The sequence below is a fragment of the Kogia breviceps genome, chromosome 6 (assembly GCF_026419965.1).
Source record: "Kogia breviceps isolate mKogBre1 chromosome 6, mKogBre1 haplotype 1, whole genome shotgun sequence".
Classification (NCBI taxonomy): Eukaryota; Metazoa; Chordata; class Mammalia; order Artiodactyla; family Physeteridae; genus Kogia; species Kogia breviceps.
This window is the reverse complement of record NC_081315.1, coordinates 104,989,422-105,008,969: the sequence shown is the minus strand read 5'-3', so window position 1 is coordinate 105,008,969 and position 19,548 is coordinate 104,989,422. Positions and strand designations below refer to the sequence as shown.

The window sequence follows — 19,548 nt, the reverse complement described above, 5'->3', positions numbered from 1 at the left end:
TTTTTTTAAAAACCTAAAAAAAAACAAAAGCAAAAACAAAGAGTGAAAGAATGAATTTACCAACAAAGAAGTGTTCCTCTTATCATACTCGCAAAGAAAACTAAGATAACTTGTTGAAAGTCAAGTACAAATGAGAACACGACTTTAAACATCCAGCTGTCAGCAGGTTTAGGGATTACTGTCCTGGGGCGCGACAATGCCGCTGTTTCGGGCCTGCTGATCCCACGCGGGCTCTGCTGGGACCAGCCACACTCGCCCGTTACTGCCTCTCAGGGACATCCTGTTAGCTGACTTAGTTATAAGGCAAGAATCCAGCTATGCAGAGAATCTAGGTGCGTGTGAGTGTGGAGGAGGGGCTTTGCTACCACAGGTCAAGTAGCCTTTGGATCTATTCAGATGAGATGTCAAGCCACTGTTAAGATATAACATTTGACTGTATGCTTTCTACAAGAAAATAATTTCTGGAAATATATTTCCAAGGTCATATATCTCATTTTACATCTGTTTCTGATATTTCACACACACCTGAAAACTAACAAGAAGTTATTAAATACCTATAACATGCACGGCATTGGGGGTACTAAATTGCAAAACATGACCTCGATGCTTAAGAACAAGGTTATACAGAAATGTCAGACGTAAAAACTTCTAAATAACTTGAGATACCTGATCATTTCCCACCAAGCTGACTTCAGCACCACCAGACTGCGTTATAATTACCTATCTATTTCCTCTATTAGCTTGTGATTCCTACGCACATCTTAGTTCTTCTTACCTGTGCCAGTGCCCAGCACATAACATATACTTAGTGAATGTCTGCTAGCGGAATGACTGATGAAAATTCATGGAATCTCAACAACTTCCTTGCCAGCCTTGATTCAGAGAGTGTAAGTAACAAAATTTACTGCTTTACATTATATTCCTTTAATTTATCTTTATTCAAAATGCTAATTCATAGGCAGTGAATGAGTAAAAGATAAATTTTAGTAAAGAGTAAAAGTTCTTCTGGTGAACCGTAAAATGAAAAAGATCTGACTGTATTTAGATTACCACAGCACACTACAGTTAGAAAAATCAGCAAAGAGGCCTGGAAGCTGCAGTGCTCGACAGGGTCCACTCACCCACTGGGTACACAGCTCTAGAGATGCTGTGTGGCTCACAGGAAATGACGGGCCAAACACCATGGCACGTGGTCTGGCTCCCACCATACCACAGAGAGCACACTCAATCTGTCCTACTGGAATGGTTATTTCCAACACCCAAAGAGCTGAACAGCTAAAAATTTTGAAGTTTTCTGCAATATTCATTTTATTCCATGGAAGAGAATGATTTTTGGTTCAAGAGTAAAATTGGAAGGCACTGTATTTGTTAAGAGTTACTTACCTGGATTCCAAGAAAACTGTTCCATGTTTCTTAGACACACTATTAGCAAAAGCACATAATTTGTGAATCGTTCTTTAATATCTGAAAAAAAATTTAACATACAAATAGTAGATATATAACAAATTGTATATAAATAACAATTATATAGTATGTATCTAAAATAACTTTCTTTTAGTCAGAGCATGATGAAATTATACATGTCAATGTGTGTAAAATTAATATATTATAAAATATATATAAAATGTCTGTACAATTATATGTAGGGTGGTGCTACGTTGGTAAGCCATCTACTTCTTTCACCAGCATAATTCTAGTATGGAAATTCCAGTTTTCTACAGACTTCAAAAAATATTCAAGCCATCAATCTGCTCATATTGAGTCAGACTGCTCCAGTGGTGTTTGGGAATGTGATCTAGAACTAGTCACAACATGTGTGCTTTACACTCCACAGTGTGCTTCCTTGCAATTCTGCAAAGCCCTCCAGTGGTCTTTAAGAAAACTGTTTTCATTTTATAGAAGAAGAAATAATAGAAGAGTGTAAAATATAAGACTTTGGGTAACATAAAACCCCTGCTTCCCAGACTATTTCCGATCTGGTAAATAGTAAGTATACAAGCACTGACCTGATGAATCCTTCAGCTAAGAAAGTGCTAGTATTACAATAGCATTACTAAGGATATATGTGGAACTTAGGGGAACAAAACAAGCAAAAAATTAGGTTTCATGATATTTACCGTAAGTTACTAAGTATTCTGAGCTTAGTCTGAATGAATTTAATAAAAGCAAATAAGTAAATTCCTGCTAAAGGCTAGTTTACACATTTCATTTTTGAAACTGTTATCTTCTTATCAGAGTCTAAGATACTATGTAACCAAAAAATGGAATGAAATAAATCTATGTCTGCGTTAAGTCTGGTACATCCACGTGTTGGGTCTATGCAATGGTAGGGCTGTGGCTAGAAGCCATCATGCATACAGTGTCCATCTCAAAAGCCTGTATACATCTGTCATTTCCCTAATAAATTTAGTATCTCAGGAATTCAACCGTGGGACCCCCTACGGCCCTCTGCATTTCAGTTTCACTCTGAAGTCCTTCCTGGGGCACCTTTGTTCTTCCTTTCTGATTTCCACCATTCCCTGTCACTCTAGAGCAAATGATTTGGACTTTTATTCTACAGCTAAACCTTGACCTCTGTAAGTGAGCTGGCTTCTTCCCTAAATTCTTCCCTAAATTCCGGAATTTAGGAATGTGTCTTCTTCCCTAAATTCCTGAACTCTCTCTAGTTAGTAGCAGTACCTCTTTTCTAGGGTATCTCGGCTCCTAGACCCTATTTGTGAGGAGTCTGAGCTGTACCTTTACTTCTTCAAAGGCCAGGGGGCACAATTTGCTGTTCTATTATGAATCCATAGCATTATTTCTTATGAAATGCCATGTTTTGAGGTATAAGCTCACAGCACAGTGAGTCTTCAGGTGGAGAGAACAGGCGTGCCCCCTCGAAAGGCACTGCAGAATTGCAAGGGAGCACACTGTGGAGTGTAAAGCACACATGTTGTGACTAGTTCTAGATCACATTTTCAACTTATTCTGTGATTTCAAAAGGGATTATAGGTTAAAAGAAGCTGAGAAAAGCCTGTCTTCGAATAATTTCTATCATAATCTAAATAAAATGTATTCTCTGCTACTTTAATTCATGGGACTAATTAAATTTGTCCATGTACTTTCAGTTGGAATTCTGTACAGTTATTCAGAGAGCTACATCTATATGTGTGCTAAGCCCTTTGGATTTCTAATTTCCTTTAACAAATTTAGCGAAGAAATTTACTTATTTCTGACCTTTCCACTTTCCATGATACTGACTTGGTTCACTGCAGAATTATCTGGAAAGAAACTGCCTTGTGAAATTTAAAATAGTATTTGAGATAAGCCAACATAATTTTTATGAAGTCTTATATATAATAAAACAAAAACAAGAGCAGTGTTTAAATTAATTATATCTGATTCTAGCTGCTGGCATAGAGGAAACCTGTAGTCATTTCAATTCTAAGAATACTGATAAAAGGGGAAAAACTCCATTTTATTAGGGGGATGTTTAAGGTCAAACAGATTTCAGAAAAGCAGACTATTTCAAAATTCTGTAGAGATTAATAAAAATTGATAAATTCTGGTAGATAAATGCAATTTTACACTATGAGGGACGTGAAAGGTGATAAGTTTGAAGATTAAAAACACAATAAAAAAGCACTCATTTATCAATCTAACTATGAAAATGAGGCTGCTATGTATGTGGCTATTAAAAAAATCCCACTATGTTTCATTCTTGTACTTTGACAATGTTATTTTTTGTACATTTAAATAATTCACAGAGATTTGACTTTTAAAATTTGAGCATCACTAAAGTATACCGAAATTCTGACATAGTTCCTCCGCAATAAAATAAAATCCTACATAAAGAAGTAACATTTTTAGAATAATAGATTCTAATAATGATAAGATGTAAATATGTTGTTGATTGAATGATTTATCTATTTACAATATTAATAATGCAATCCACGACGTATTTACATCATATCTCATCTTCAGAACACAGTTTTGACTTGGATTGAACTCACATTAATTAAAAAGTGAAACTCCTACCAAAATGGGAATGTTTCCTCTTAATCTTTATTAATGAGCTTAAAAACACGGGTGATTAATGCTTTAAAAATATTTCTGATATTCAAATTATTAAGCTCCTTTTTCCTCTTCTAAGTCACCACTAACAGGGATATACTCTAACATATTTACAGTCACAATATAAATGTGCAATGAGTGACTCTTTTATTTCCAACAGTCATTCAAATTAATGCAGGTACACAGGCTTATGTTAAGAGAGTTAAACAGAATCACCCTGAGCTGGAACCTTACTTCAGACCAATGTAACTCCTGCAGGATCTTTCTGAATGTACAGTTCACATTGTCAGTGGGTTAACAGCTATGTAAAAAATTTCATTTTAAGAACCCAGGTCACAAAGGTCTAGGTTCCATGCTCAGCTGGGGCTTACAATGACATGATGTGGAAGAAAGGACAAAATGTTAAAAAAATTGGGTTTTATTAAATAAACTCTATTTCGTGTGTCCTCAGGTAATTCCCCTAAAGACAACGTATAGTCAGGCAAGAAACGGAAAGGGATAAAGTCACTCTAAAATTTCCAAACCAAGTTTTCAACATTAAACTAGCATGAGTTACTAAATCTGATCCCATGTACACGGCAGCTCAGTTTCCCAGGGAAATTCACAGGGAAAGAAATAGCTGGTGTGTGACCGGCAGCATCCTATGGACTGGCTCTCATTTCACAGCTGCTAATGCACAGGGGTGGGGGGGTGGGGGTGTGGAGGAGGCAATAAACTCAGTCACCACGTGAAAGGCAGGCGTTGAGTGACTCCTTACCTATTCACTTAATACCTGAGCACCACCTGCAACATCAGCGAAATTGTCCACGACAGATTTTTTTCTTACTTGGGAACAGGTTTTAAAAATCTTCCTTAGGTAAAATTAATTTCTCATAAAACTTGAAGGGAGACTGAAGGGGGTACAATGCAGATCACCCTGCATTGTAACGTGAATTATTTTACCTCTAACAAAAAGCAAAACTTTTCATGCTGATTACTAACCATTTTAAGCCAAAATATACTTCTGAATTCCTTATAGACTCACATGCATTACTTTATTAATATGCTACTGTTTTTAGAGTTTTCTTAGAACTGAAATATTGAATTCCTTATCCTTCTAAGCTGAGAGATTAAAATTTGGGGGACTTGTTTATAAAAGAAAGGAAAAAGGGATATTAATTACATCAACATACTGGCGGTAAGGTTGAAAATCGTTCACAATCTCCTCCTCACGATACATAAAGACTGAAAACGCTTATAACTTAAAGATCTGCATGTCTAGTTTAAAGCTCTACAGAGAGTGCCTACTCAAACCAGGTTATTAATTTAAATAGAAATAATATGATTTCTGCTACAAGTGAAATTCTTATAGTTGAAGCAATATATTCTAGAGTTAACTCCTGAAGCTGAGAAGAGCATGCCCCTCCCCTCCTATCCCTCCCCTCCTCTTTCATTTCAAATGTAGAGCTTGGCAGCACACATTTGAAAGAATGTTACTGCACAGAATGACACCGTGCCAACTGCCCTTCAGAGCTCTGAGATCTAAGGTCTATCACTGCTCCACAGAACTGTCTAAAGTGTTTCATCAGCTCTTTCTGTTCTTTGCCTAGTTATCAAATCTCCTATAATTCTAAACACTCCTTTGCTTTAATATATTCATATGCCATTATTTTCCTTGTCTAATATACATACAGCAAAATTTATGTACAGTGAAATTTTACTTTTAAGTGTACAATTTGATTGAGTTTTGATGAATGCATAAGCTATGCCACCATTCCCATAACTAAAATATGAACAGCTCCATCACTACAGTAAGTTTCCTTGCACCCCTCCCAGTCAACCCCACCCCCAGTAAGTAATCACTCTTTTATTTCTATCGTCATAAATTAACTTTATCTGATCATAAACCTCATAAGTATGAAATCAGACAGTAGGTACTTATTTGTGTCTGGCCTCTCTTCACTCAGCATAAGGCTTTTGAGATTCATCCATGTAGCTGAGTATACGTAGTTCTCCCTAACTGCTGAATAGTGTCCCACAGTGTAGATATACCAAAATTTATTTATCTGCTTTCTTCTTAATGGGAGGATTTGGGTTGTTCCCAGTTTCGGGCTATGAATAAAGCTGCCATAACAATTCTTTACAAGTACAAGTCCTTTTGTGAAACTGTGCTCCCGCTGGTGAGTGATAGGGTAGGTGAATGTGTTAACTGCGTAAGAAACCGCCAAAAGGTTTCCCAGAGCAGCTGCAGCACTTCACATCCACCATCAGTGCGGGGCACTCCCCAGCATCACTGACACACACTGGCAGCCTCAGGACTAGCCATTCCAGTGGGCGCGTGGTGATCTCTCACTGGCTTTTTCACCCCTGTTTTCCACCATAGTGCAAATGGCAACATGGTGCAAGAGATAAGTAATGTCTTCATATTCTTATGAAAACAGTTTTGACTTTGCAGACTCCCTGGAAGGGTCTTGGGACTCCCCTCCAGGGTTCCATGGGCCACACCTTGAGAACCAAGACACTGTGCTGCTATGATTATCCTAACTATGTAAGATAAGGTTTCTGGGGATAAATTTGGTGCCCTCATACATCTTAGAATTAGAAAGGAGGTGGTAAGGCACAACTGAAAAAGCCGAGAACTAAGAGCCAATCTGAGGTTTACCATCAGAATTCTCTTAGTAGCTAAGTGAGTGACCTTAGGGAAGTCAAATTACTCTCTGTTTCAACTTTCACATCTGTAAAATGGAATAATATCAGCTGCTCCTAAGAAATTTCTGGATCAATGAGAAGCTTCTGAAACTATGGTAAGGTGCGATACAAATACCTGTAATTTTTTACTATCTTAAACATTCTGAGATTACAATAACCAAAATAATGATAAAAAACAACTTAGTAAAGATGTTGAGAGAATAAAGAAAGCACAGCCTAAGTCAAAGAAAACAGTGGCCCGTAGGAAACGTGACATTAGAGTTTCAGAATAAGTTACAAAATAACACTGCATAAAGCTGCAAGTAGAATCTGATTGTACATACCGCTATTTGACATTTGAAAAAGATTGTTCTTTTCAAACTTCTTGAAAACACTTCCTTTAATTTCAACAAACTGAAATAGTAAACACAAATATCTTCATCATTAACACAGTTTTTAAAATGGACATGCTACATATAAAACTTCTTAGAGGATAAATAACATTTAGAAAAAATAATTTTTTCCCATTCAGAATACTGCTGTTAAAGTACCATATAACCTCAAAAATGTAAAATAAAATCTCATACTTACATTATTAGACATCATAATAGTAAGCAGGGACTTGTTGTGTGAGTTAAAAGCCACGTTGAGAGTTGTTGCCTGAACCATTATAAGGATCGCATGCAAAACTAGCAGTAAGTGATGTCAAGGAAAAAACTTAAGTCTGTTTTCAGTTTATATTAATAGATAATGCTATAAAATCTTGCAAGTTTATAATGGGGAAAAAAGATGACTATGCTTTCTAAATCAAGTCTTACGTAAGTATTTTATTATCTTTGTAACTTCCCTATTAGCTATAGTTGATATAAATTTGATGGGATAATATGTGTGCAACTCATATGAAACAAAACAAAAGCAGAAATGAATCCAGTCATTTAGACTGTGAGTCCTGGAAAACAGCTGTCTTCTTCTTTCTGGATCTTTGGCATTTGGTACAATGCTTGGGAAATAGGATCTCAGAAAAGTTTATTAAATAAATGGAATAAATTATGGTAAATACTGAAAGGAGAGATCTAGATATATACATTGTGAATTAAGATAATTTGCATTCTAAAATAGAAGAGAACACAAAGTAAAAGTTAGTCTGGAACTGATTTTCCTCTCTGGTTCTGCAGCGGGTGGGGAATATAAGACAATAAGAAATGTCTGATAATTAAGATTCTTCTTCAGATGTCAGTTTTGAAGACATCCACAAGCTGCAGAATTATACTCATATTACATATGGAATAGATTATTTAAATTAGAACAGTAACTTTTTACTTCATTATACTTGGAACAAGATTTTACTCTCCACAGAAATTTTTCCCACATAGTCCTTTAACTTCCCAAATATTAATCCAATTCTTTCAAGCATTGCTCTTTCAGAGACAGTACAGAAAAAAAAAATCACAAGACACATTCCTTTGAACGAGTCCTGATCCCATATGGACCTTAAGTGTAGGCATGCATGTGTGTGTAAATATACATACACACATGTGCACACCGTGCTATATAGTAAAGCATTTACTCTCCAAAAGAAAAGCTTTCAGAAGGAGATGAAGGAGGGAGACATAAAAGCTCAAAAATTCCTCCCTAATCAATTTCAAATTTTATTTCTAGACGAATTGTATACATTTTAAGCTGAAGGTTAAAACAAAGAATTCATAGGTTTAAAGATAATTTCAAAAAAATTCTAATATATGTATGAAAAAGTTATATAGATCTATATAAATCTAAAATATGTATAAACATAGTATCCCTTTATTCTAAAATCCTTCCTTATAATCAGTTACACTGAGAAAAGAACTATTTTCTAGCAGTTCAAAGGGTCATGTACACATGAGACTCTCTAAATTAATTTACAATTACAGCTGACCCTTGAACAACATGGGTGTGAACCGCATGAGTCCACTTATACGCATATATTTTTCAATAGTAAATACTACAGTATTAAATGGTCTGTGGTTGCTTGAATCCTTGGATACACAGGGCTAATTGTAAGTTATACTTGAATTAGCCCCTGTGTTGTTCAAGGGTCAACTGTACTATTATAAGCAATTTCTCAAAAGAAAGCAGAGGGTTCACATTAGTCTTCAGGATACAGACACACACACACATCTTTAAATCTGAGAAACAGCTAACCAAATTGAATAATGTAAAATATGCATTGATGGTTGGAATTTCCGAGACGTCTAAAAGGATACAGACATAGAGAACGGCCATGAAAAAGTGAGGAATCACCCCGATGTGGGCTCTTTTTCTTTCTTTGGGCTCTGTTGCTGTCCAATAGAGAGCATCTAATATATCTTGTCCAAATGATGAAAACAGACGATCTGCTACCTAAAGAGAAAAATTTTGTTAAGGTGTTTCTTGATATTCCATTTGAATATGTTACTAAAATTCAGAGGTGAACTCAAATACTGGAAATCTCACTTTTTAAATCCTACTAGAAGCTAGGCTCCAAAAGAGAGCAGGATCTTTATTTACTTCTTCACTTACATTTCCTTATTCTCTGACACACAATGAGTGCTCAAGTTTTGTATTATCTGAATTAGACTTTGTCTAGTAAACTCTGTTTGTAACAAGAAAAGTTTTAGTAGCAAAAATAAAAGGGAGAGGATACATCAAAATCACAGTTCCTCTGGTTTTAAAGCTCTCTGAATTCAAATTCAGGATTCAAACTTAAATCCTTTAGGACAAATATATCATTTGACCCACTCTACTCACACCTAATATCGGTAAATAACAACAGCTGTAATTTGTTTGAGGTTTATCATATAAGAATACAATAAGCAGATTTGCTTCCTAAAGACATTTTCAAGTTCTGATCTCCATGAATACAGTATGATAAATAAAGAGAAGCACATAAAAAAAGAAGAAAGGAGGGCTTATCATTCAGGATTCAGTCACATTCTAAGACAGGACCTTCCCAGACCATCCAGTCTTTTGTGGCTCCCGTGGTCTCTAACTATTACCGTGTTCTTCTTCATGACGGTTATTTGTTATTTCCAAATACCTCCTTGTTTACCGCCTCTCTCCCACCTGTAGAATATAAGCTCCAGGGGACTAGGCTTTGTTCATCTCTGGATCTTCGGGATCTTGGCATGTAGGGAGTGTTGGTTGAATATCTGCCGAATGAAGGGATGAATCGCTACCATTTAGGGAGCTCCTACCACATGCGTGGTCTGTGCTAAGCCCCTTCTATGGGCTGTCTCATGTAATCCTACTAATTTCCCTAGTACCTCCGTTTCAGATGAGAAGCTGAAGGTTAGTCATTCAGCAACAGGCAGCCATGTGCAGGATAACCAGGACTGGAGGTAGTTATCGCTACACTAGAGCCTGGACTCTTCTACACTATGCTGAAACCACGCATCAACTCTAGTCTACACAGTGAATAAGTATTTACGCCACTTTGATCAGCAAATCATGGATCCCCTGCTTGCCCTGTTTCCTAGTAACGGTAGTACCGCCACCTTGTAGAGTGCCGTGTAAATCAGGAGGTGTCTGCCTTAAGTTTGGAAGTAGGGAGGAGCCCGGTCACCTGCAATCCCCCGGGAGGGAAGGCATGGAGGAGATTAGTGGGGTGCTGGCACGGAGAGCCACCCACGCGGCCGGGGAGGACGGGAGGCCTGGGCTTTTCCTTCTGTGGGAGGGAGGCGAGAGCAGGATGGCTACTCTGCTTCACAAAACACGCCCACACTTGGCGGGGCAAAGCAAGTGTACGGCAAAGAGCCTACAACCAGGAAACTGGGGAGGGATTTTTAAATCATCCCAGTCAATGAATTAAGGACTAACCGGGAAGGCTAGAGTTCTGCGGCTTCTACGAAGAGATGGAAAGCCCCCAGCTGCCCGGGCAGCACAGCTTCAGGGCAGAAAGGCCAGCAGCCTCCACCCCACCCCACGTGTCTACTCGCCAGGACAAGCCCGTCTGTGACTAATTCAAAAGACTGGTAGACCTTATTTGTATCCCCAAAAAGTAGTATAGGAAAGCGCAAGTTGAGTCTCAGAGGTTAATTATATAACCCAGGTTGGCTTACTATCTAAAAGACTTATGAAGTTCCTGCCTATAAAGCAAAGCATGTTTTTCTTTGCTTTGTGTAACTGTTAATTTACATAAATGCAGATTTTCATATGATGACTGCTTTAAAGCATAGCGTACTTGGAAGACATATTGTATTCAAAATGTTAAGTACTTAGAGAAATTGGGAAATTGTTTACTTGCTTGGTGTGAAAATTCAAAAGCAACTTAAAATATAAATCTACTATAGCCAACATACACATAACCCTAAAAGCATCTTCATAAATTTAAAAATTCTAGCAAAAAGTATACACGGGTTTCCAATGAATCTGCAAGATAAATTTCTCTACCATTTGACAGTTTACATTCTCAAGGGAGCGCTGACTCAGAAATGTCCAGGCAGCAGGTGCCCCTCTTCCCTACTTGAGGACACACTGTGCCCCGAGGACCTGTTACCCTCAGTGCGTCCCAGGGCCGGCAGCACAAGCACCATCTTGTTAGAAAGCCAGCCCAGACCTAATGAGTCAGAATGTGCATTTAACAAGGTTGCCAATGACCGGATGAACAATGGAGGCCAGAAGCACCATTACCAGAGCCTGCAGGAAAGTGTTCTGTATTGGAAGGCTTGGAGCAGTGTGCCACCGGCCAGGCCTGTGCAGGCTGGGGCGCTGGACTGCCTGGTGGGTAAACGAGGGCCCGGACTCACCTCGAGCATATTGTAGATGATGTAGAGCTTGATGACGGACTGGCCCCTAATCAGGTGATACATCATGGAGTAGTCCACATAGTGCATCATAAAATAGCAGATGACCAAAATGACACCCTTCAAGATGTCACACACCTGGGCAGGCTGAAGCAAACGTCTGTCCCTGAAATATATGAGAAGTAATAAAAATATGAGTTTTACCTTCTGTGTTCTTGAATAAATAATCTTTACTGGACATACAGTGGCAAACAAAGGTAATGGGACTTAGGTTGATCTTCCAAAAATTTCAAACTAATAAAGGAAAGTTATGCTGACTACTCAACAGTATGAAATTTTCTGCCCAAGTAGAGAATATAAAATATTAAACCAGAATTACTGCTACAAGTGGGGAACCTAAACAAGTGAACACCGAAGGCAGGCGGCTGCTGATAAGAGTGCTTGGAAGCAATGGAATTCCATGAAGAAGACACAAGCCTCCCACCTCATCGGGAAGCCCTGGAGCCCTCTGGCTCAGCCCTTCTTATGCAGTTCTAGCATTCTATGCATGGTGTTCTGCACTTTGCATTTTTTATTTAACAGCATAACAGATTTTTCCATATCAGTTCATAAGGAACTCATATTTACATGACAGTGCAGTGCTCCACTGTGTGGATATATCATAATTTATGTAACATATCATTGACAAATTTCCAGCCTTCTGCAACTATAAACCATGATGCAATGTACATGTCATGCCGTGTCAGTGAAAGTGCATCTACAGGATAAAGTCCTAAAACTGGAATCTCAGGGTTATGTTCACTTGACATTTTGATAATAGCAGCTGCACTGCCCTCTGCAGGGGTTGTACCAATTTACACTTGCACTAGACACCTGTAAGCCCACGTGAATCAATTAGCATTTGATCAACTTTAGGATCTCTGCCAATGCCACTGGTGAAAAATTGAATCTAGTAGTTTCAATGTTAATTTCTCTCATTAGGAGACTGACATCTCCTTTATATTTTTAAGTTATTTATACTGTCTGTGAATTCTCTCCTCACATCTTCCTCTTACTGGTTTGTAGGACAGCTTTTATATTACAAAAGTTAGCCATCTATATGACATGAGTCGAAAATACAGTTGCTCCTTAAACAACATGGGTTTGAACTGCATGGGTCCACTTATACATGGATATTTTTCAATAAATATGTGCTTCAGTACTACGTGCTCTGCGATTGGTTGAGTCCATGGATACAGAGGAATCTTGGACACGGAGGGATTGTGTATACGGAGGGCTGGCTATTGAGCATAGGGTCGGTGCCCTAACCCCCAGATGCTCAAGTGTCAACTGTGGTTTTTTCCTAATTAATACAAGCAGAATCATTCCTTACTTTTGAGGTCAGAGTATAAGGAGCTAAACCTAAATGGTGAATGGAAATGTCTCCCTAAGACACAGCAAAAAAATACATTAGAAAAGAAGAAATTTAAGACTTCTTTCACTCAACGTAAAATTCCTGTGACAAGAATGGGAAAGGTGTTTTCTCTAAGTCGAGTGCAGGCTGATTCCTCAAAATAGAAAACGCTCAGTCTCCTGCCTTGGCAGCTTTTACATATGTATCGTACAGTCAATAAAAAGCCTGAATACTGGCATTAGGAGCCGCAGAGTCTCTTCATTTCTGTCCGTTATGACAACACTTTAGGACCTACCTAAGGGGTGAGCTCCCTTTCCAGCGGGCTATCGGCGTCCTGAGCTCTCTACTTACTTGGTATTTCCTGGCTACCTATTCTCTCTGGAGCTCCTTCCAAGCCCTTGTCCACATTCAGACCGGGGGCTCTTTTCTTCCAAAGATCCTTGTAGGGTTCAACAAGGAACCCATAACTGCTATCCAGAACACTGCTCTATACGATAGCAGTGTGGCATGCAATGCCAATTCTGCCAGATGTGCTACAGAACCTCACACTTGTTTTCTACAATACATACTGCATTGCGTACTACATTGCAGTATGCAGAGGTTTTCAGTCAGGTGTGAATTTGACCTCTTCACAGAGAGAATATGGAAATCTGCAAAAATCCTGAAAAGAGACAAATTCTGTGAAGACTGGGTCCAGGGAGGGCTAGCAGAGGATGAGAAGACACTGGGCTGAACCAACGAGCTAGATGGAGAGACGGGTCAGAACAGTCCAAGTCATGCCACGTGTCCAAGTCACACCACCACGGCACAATAAGCCGAGGGAAGTTATTCTTAGTAGTTGAAGTTGAAATCTTGGGAAAAACTGCCTCAAGGACAAAGCTGGTCAATCTCTATCATCATTTTTCTGTCCCTTTCTGTCTCCAGTGCTGTTCCTCTCTCTCCCTGCAGACTCTGGCCCTTTTCTCCTCATGAAATCCAGAGTGAGCTGCATCTCCCATCTCCAAACACCTAGCCCAGAACACAGAATTCTGCTAAGGGCTGTTCAAATATCGAGGTAATTCGCTGCTGGACCCCAAGATAAAAAATGGAAGCGGTATTATATTTGTCAAGAGCTGGAGGTAAACATATTTTTAAGTCAAACAATGAGAAGAGGAGACATTCTGAACACTCTTGGGCTCCTGGTCTGTGTACCTGTCTCCCCTGGGATGGCCAAGGTCAACCCGAAGCATCAGCCAGGAGCACACATCCACCTCCCCCTCAGAAGTGCTGGCACAGCTGAGCATATGCTGAAAAGCACAAATCACCCACAGTCAGGGGCCTTTGTGTTTAAGGACTAGAGGTCATGTTTTATGAACTAAAGAAAATGATAGGAACAAAAAGTAGGGTGGTATTAATGAATTTGCATTAATTACCAAAAAGATTTAGATAACTAATTAAAGTAGAAATCTATACTTAGAGCTTTTGGTACTAGACTGGCATCTACTAAGTTAAGTGATCTCAGTCAAAGCACTTTATTTAAGAGATAAAAGGAATTTTAATACATATCTGTCCAATTTTGTTTCTTTATAAACATTTGCAACAAAGGAACAGTGCGTTAGTATATCTAAGGAGGAATATTATATTTGATACAAGTCATTGTTAGAAATTAGCTACCAAACATTGGAAAGCTGTCTCCCCAAATAACGTAATACCACAGATTTTAAACTAAGATGATAATAAATTTAAATTTTTAAATTTTAAATAAACAACTTTAATTTAGCTTTCTTTTGCTTATGATTAAACCAGGCTGTAAAAATGGCGGAACAGCTGAAGAAACACCTTATGCTACAATCCACAGGTCCTATGAGGCAGGCACCCTTCTAGGCACTTGGCACGTATCTGTTCTAGTTTCCACGACAATCCTATGAGATCCTATGAGGAAGGTACATCCCCATCCCAATTTCACAGATGACGCAAAGAGTATCAAGAACGTGCCTGCAGCTGCATGGTCAGGAATTAGATGTGGGGGACCAGGGATCTGACCCTCTGCATCTGGCTCCAGAAGGCATGTTCTCACTCCCATCTACTGTCCCAGACTTTTCTTTAACTTTTAAACTTACAGGAATCAGCAACTCAGTATCTTTTATCTTTCAGCATAATTTAATACTTTGTAATTTATCACTGTACTGTCATCTCATATGGAAAAATTATTGTGCTAAAAACCAAAAATAGCTATAATTTTTCATTTCTAAAAAGAGGGGAAAAAGGACTATTTCCACTGGATCTGTGCACTGCTTTCTGTGCACTCTCTGCTTTGGTGAAAATTTTCCATTGCTTACATTATAACTGGGTGCTACAGAGATGACTGATTTTCTCCTTAATTTCAAAATTAAGGGGATTTATTCAAATGAAAAAATAAAAGAAGCATAACTCTTAAGAAACAAGGGTCTTGTTTTCATATAAATTTCCCTGTAAATGAAAAAGGAAAGTTGCAAAAATAAAAAAATCGTTTCTAAGGTGGCATCACAGCTTCTCTGAGTAAGAAAAGATCTAACCTCAAAATAAGTTCAGCTGGTTAAAACAACCTGAACCAGTTCCAGCATTTGTTTACTTCTCTGCCAGGACATTTTTGGATATGATATATGATAAGTATTTCCAACTCCATAAGAAGCTTATCTACAGCCCTGTCAATCAACTCTGAATTGGTTTATGAACAATACTTTCAGGCTGAAGCTCTTCCTTATAAATGCCTGTTAAACAGTGGTTACTGGCAATTCGTTTTGCAAGCACTGAAAATCCCACACTTACACATAAACAAGTGGAGGAAGCTGCTGGACCAAGTGAAAAACCCACTAATCTAATTTACAGCTGGCTGTCAGTTATCACAAGACAAGTAATATTAAACAAGATAGTCAACAGAACTTTAAAATTTTTTTAATTTTCAAGTTAAGCCACTCTTACAGAAATTAAATTGTCTACATTTCTAAATTTTATCTTTTGGTCTTTCAAATACTTTCCCTGGATTTGCACAATTACCGAATAAAGTGACCCAGTTGTTTCAAGGGCACTTTGGGGGAACAGAATGACGTAGTAAACCAAGATGATCAGGTGTAGGCTTTTTCTGCACCCTGTTCAGCAGAAGGTACTATGCCAAGTAAGATTAAAGTAAAAACTGATAGTGAACAGAACAAGATCAGGAAAGAAGAGGAGGCAACACAAATGACTAAGAGAACTGGGGTAAGCCCTGCCTAGTTATTTTTCAAACTGGTGTTGAAACATGCCAAGGTATCAGCATGAGCTACTTCATTACAAAATATGCAGACTGGATCTTTCTTTTTTTCTCTCTTTCCCTTTTAACATTTTTAGCTATTTGTGGTATAACTGAAAGAATGAAGATATACAAGCACTACTGAAAAAAACGTGAAATATTAAAAATGGTCTCCATTTTTGAAAGAGAAGTCGTTTTATAATTTTAGAGTAAATTGGAATAAAGTATTAAGATTAAGATGTTTTCCTCAATTAGGAGACTGAAAATTTTAAATCTTAGGTTTTTGCGACAGACAGTAGAAAAATAATTATAAAAGCTTAAACTGAATGATTAAAGAAAGCATTCCTTGGGCTTTGAAAATAATTTCAAACTATACTAGGAAAAAACCACTGGTTAATAAGCTATGTTTGATGCTTGGAGGATGCAAAATAAAAATTGCTCACATTGAAGGGCTCAGCTGACTGATGTGGCATTGGGAATGAAGTACTTGATGCCAGGTCTAGTCCGACATGTATCATTAAAGATCATTTTATCAAGTGATTTTCTTATGTTAGATGAGATCATGGTGAAATCCTGCACAAATGTGGACAAAGCTTCATGACCAAGTAAGGACAGGGAAACACATTTTCTTCAGTATGTGTCCATCTCCAGATGGTTATGTCTATATTTTTTCATTATAATCAGTATTCGTTTGTACTGATGTCAATTTGGCCGAGAGTACAGAAGGAAAAATCAGGGTTTACTCACCACGGAGGAGTCCCTGTGACACCACATTCCATTCTACAAAGGAAGTGAAAGTGCTCCTCCCTTCGGTCTGATTTACGAGAGAGAAAGAAAGAGAGAAGGTTGTAATGTTGCTACGCTACTTAGAGCGTCATGGTGAGGAAACAGGGGTCAATAAAACCTGAGGTTAGGAAGACTCTCTAACAAATATATTGCTCTCTACAAATCAGCCACGTAGACCAGCCCTGGTAAGAGGAAATGACAGACGTACTTGTTTCCCCAGAGAAAGTTACAAGAGCTCTCCCTACATGCGCGACAGGGGTGGCATGAATCACTCAGGCCAAAAATAAGGCTTACATCTAAAAAGAGAAAAATCTATTATGTATATGTGTGTGTGTTCATATGTGTGCAGTTAATTTTAGGTAGAACTACCTTGGAGGAGGTGAGGCATACGGAAAAAACCCAATGGGTTAAGAAACTCTCAAGCATTTGAAATTCATAATTCTTTGGGAGATGAGAGCTTTTTGTGGGATAAATGCTCAAAAGAAAAAGACACCATTGCCTCTTAAAAACAAAAAAGTACAGAAAGCCTCAAGTAAGAGTTATGCCTAAAACCGAGGTGAGAAATCAGTAAAATTTACTTGCACATATTTTATTTGCTCCAATAGTAAAAGAAAAATACTCTAGCATTTATTACTTAAACCTACTCTACACTTATTACTGTCTAAAATATTTCAGCAAAGTCTTCAAAACTATCAGTTCCTGGCACCAGATAGTATTGCTTTTCTCTACAATCTCCCTCAACTTTTAACTCAAATGTGACTGAGGCTTCTACAACACAAAATGAAGCCACAGGTTGGAGGAGGAAAAAGGTTTCAGAAAAAATGCCAGGTAAATTAAAAACACACATACAACTGGTTATTATTTATTTATTCTATAAGTAAATTTGGAAAAAATAATGTTGGATACCTCTTTAGCATAATATAGAGCAGTCTACTTTTCTAAAAAACAAAATACTTTCATTCTCGCAAGAAACAAAGATACTTCATATAATAAATCAACGATTTTCATGTCCTCATCATTAAAAAAATTATCCTAATTCAAGAAGTTTCTCTAATGTTTTTAAAAAATTATACTATCCTGAGAAAGAGGGAAGACATACATAAATCAGTTGACTTTTAAAGACTCTGGATGTATTTCTTTATTTTAGTCTACAACAAAATAGTTAAGGGCAAAGATTTTTCAAGACTGTAAATTCATTAGCAATAGTTTTCACCTAAATATTCTTGAAATTACTAAGGACAGGTGTAAACTTTTTATGCAAGCAGTGCACCCTCTGGAGATAACACACACACAACTACCGAGACAAGAAAATTACCCTGCCAACATCTCAAAATGAAAAATATTTTAACAGGGTCAAAAGCTGGCAAAATGTCCACCAGGGGAGCAATCACAATAAAGGCTGGTTGCTTAAGGGCTGCAGATTCACCCTGGCCCTCAGGCTTAATGAAAGGCAGAAAGTCTATTTAGTTGTCAGCACTGACAAATACACCCAAACCAAAACCCATGGGAAGTTTGTAGGAGATTTAGAAATAGGTTCAAAAAATCCATTCTAAAGCAGAAAACCCGGGAGGCTGTCAGCCTCTCACAAATGCTGTACCAGATATAACTCTGCACGTAGAGGAGGTGAGAACACCAATCCCATCTCTGAAAAGAGGGCAATAATAGTACTCTGCTATGATGTGACACTGAAACCACAGCACTAGAGCCTGCAAACTGTTGCTGTTTTCATGTCAGCATCTTGATTACTTTGACAAATATCCCTTCCCACTCCCCACCCTGCTTTTGGGGAATAATTTCAAACAACTAAGAGACTAGGAAGATATCAATAGTAACTTTCTTTTTTTTTTTTTTTAACAGAAAGAAAACTAAAATACAGGAGAGTGAGAAAAAGAAAACAGAAAAAAGAATACAATCAACCTCTTTGCTGGTCTCTAATTTCTTATCTCTTTGAAAAAAATAAAGTCAGACTGAAGGAAAGAGCACTTTTTGTTCGCTTAAAAAGATGGGACATGATACAGCTACAGGCAAGACAAATCAAATGATCTTGAATGGAAGTAGAGAATGTTGGAAGAAAAGCTATAAGAAGACAAAACTTGGCTGATTAGTAATTTTGTAAAAATAAAATGTATTTTTATATTCCTAAAATATTTGAAAGGTCTTAGACTTAATATTAATGATAGTTTTGCTAATTCTGATAACGTATACTTAAAGCACTAAGACAAGAAAGCAGTATCTTCATAGTCTGTATAATCTGCCTACACTCACAGAGTATTTAAAGTGCTGAAGTTCTGTTATGTAATTTTAACTGCACTTCACGTTATATATACACATAGTTATTAGTGATGGCATAAAATGTAATTTTTCAGTTGATCCAAACTGCAGAAATAGCAAGAACTGTTTGCCCAGGAAAACTTAGTGGAGTCTTCACAGTAGTGTGATGGGCTGCCCTCTAGTGTCAGTTTGGACATAAAAACTTGAAAATAGAACGGACTTGAATTCTGTTTTAAAATGTTATTCAAATTAATTTAGATTGAGAAGTATTTTAAAGTAATATACAAAAGTTATCACCTTTACTTTTTATGCCAAAAAAAACCCCTTAAAGTACCTAGAAAATGTTGGCTCCAGGGACCATCGACCACTTA

At 37.7% G+C, this 19,548-nt stretch overlaps 1 protein-coding gene across 1 annotated transcript in view; it reads right to left on the bottom strand.

Annotated features, from left to right (window-relative positions):
• The window catches only part of TAPT1 (transmembrane anterior posterior transformation 1), a 61,539-nt gene that overhangs the window by 14,822 nt on the left and 27,169 nt on the right, over nucleotides 1-19,548 (bottom strand). The window contains exons 4-8 of the mRNA XM_059067240.2: nucleotides 11,484-11,646; nucleotides 8,964-9,099; nucleotides 7,312-7,409; nucleotides 7,065-7,134; nucleotides 1,384-1,464 (exon numbers count right to left, since the gene is read on the bottom strand). Of these exons, the coding sequence (XP_058923223.1) occupies nucleotides 1,384-1,464; nucleotides 7,065-7,134; nucleotides 7,312-7,409; nucleotides 8,964-9,099; nucleotides 11,484-11,646 (548 nt within the window). The remainder of the gene's footprint in view (nucleotides 1-1,383; nucleotides 1,465-7,064; nucleotides 7,135-7,311; nucleotides 7,410-8,963; nucleotides 9,100-11,483; nucleotides 11,647-19,548) is intronic.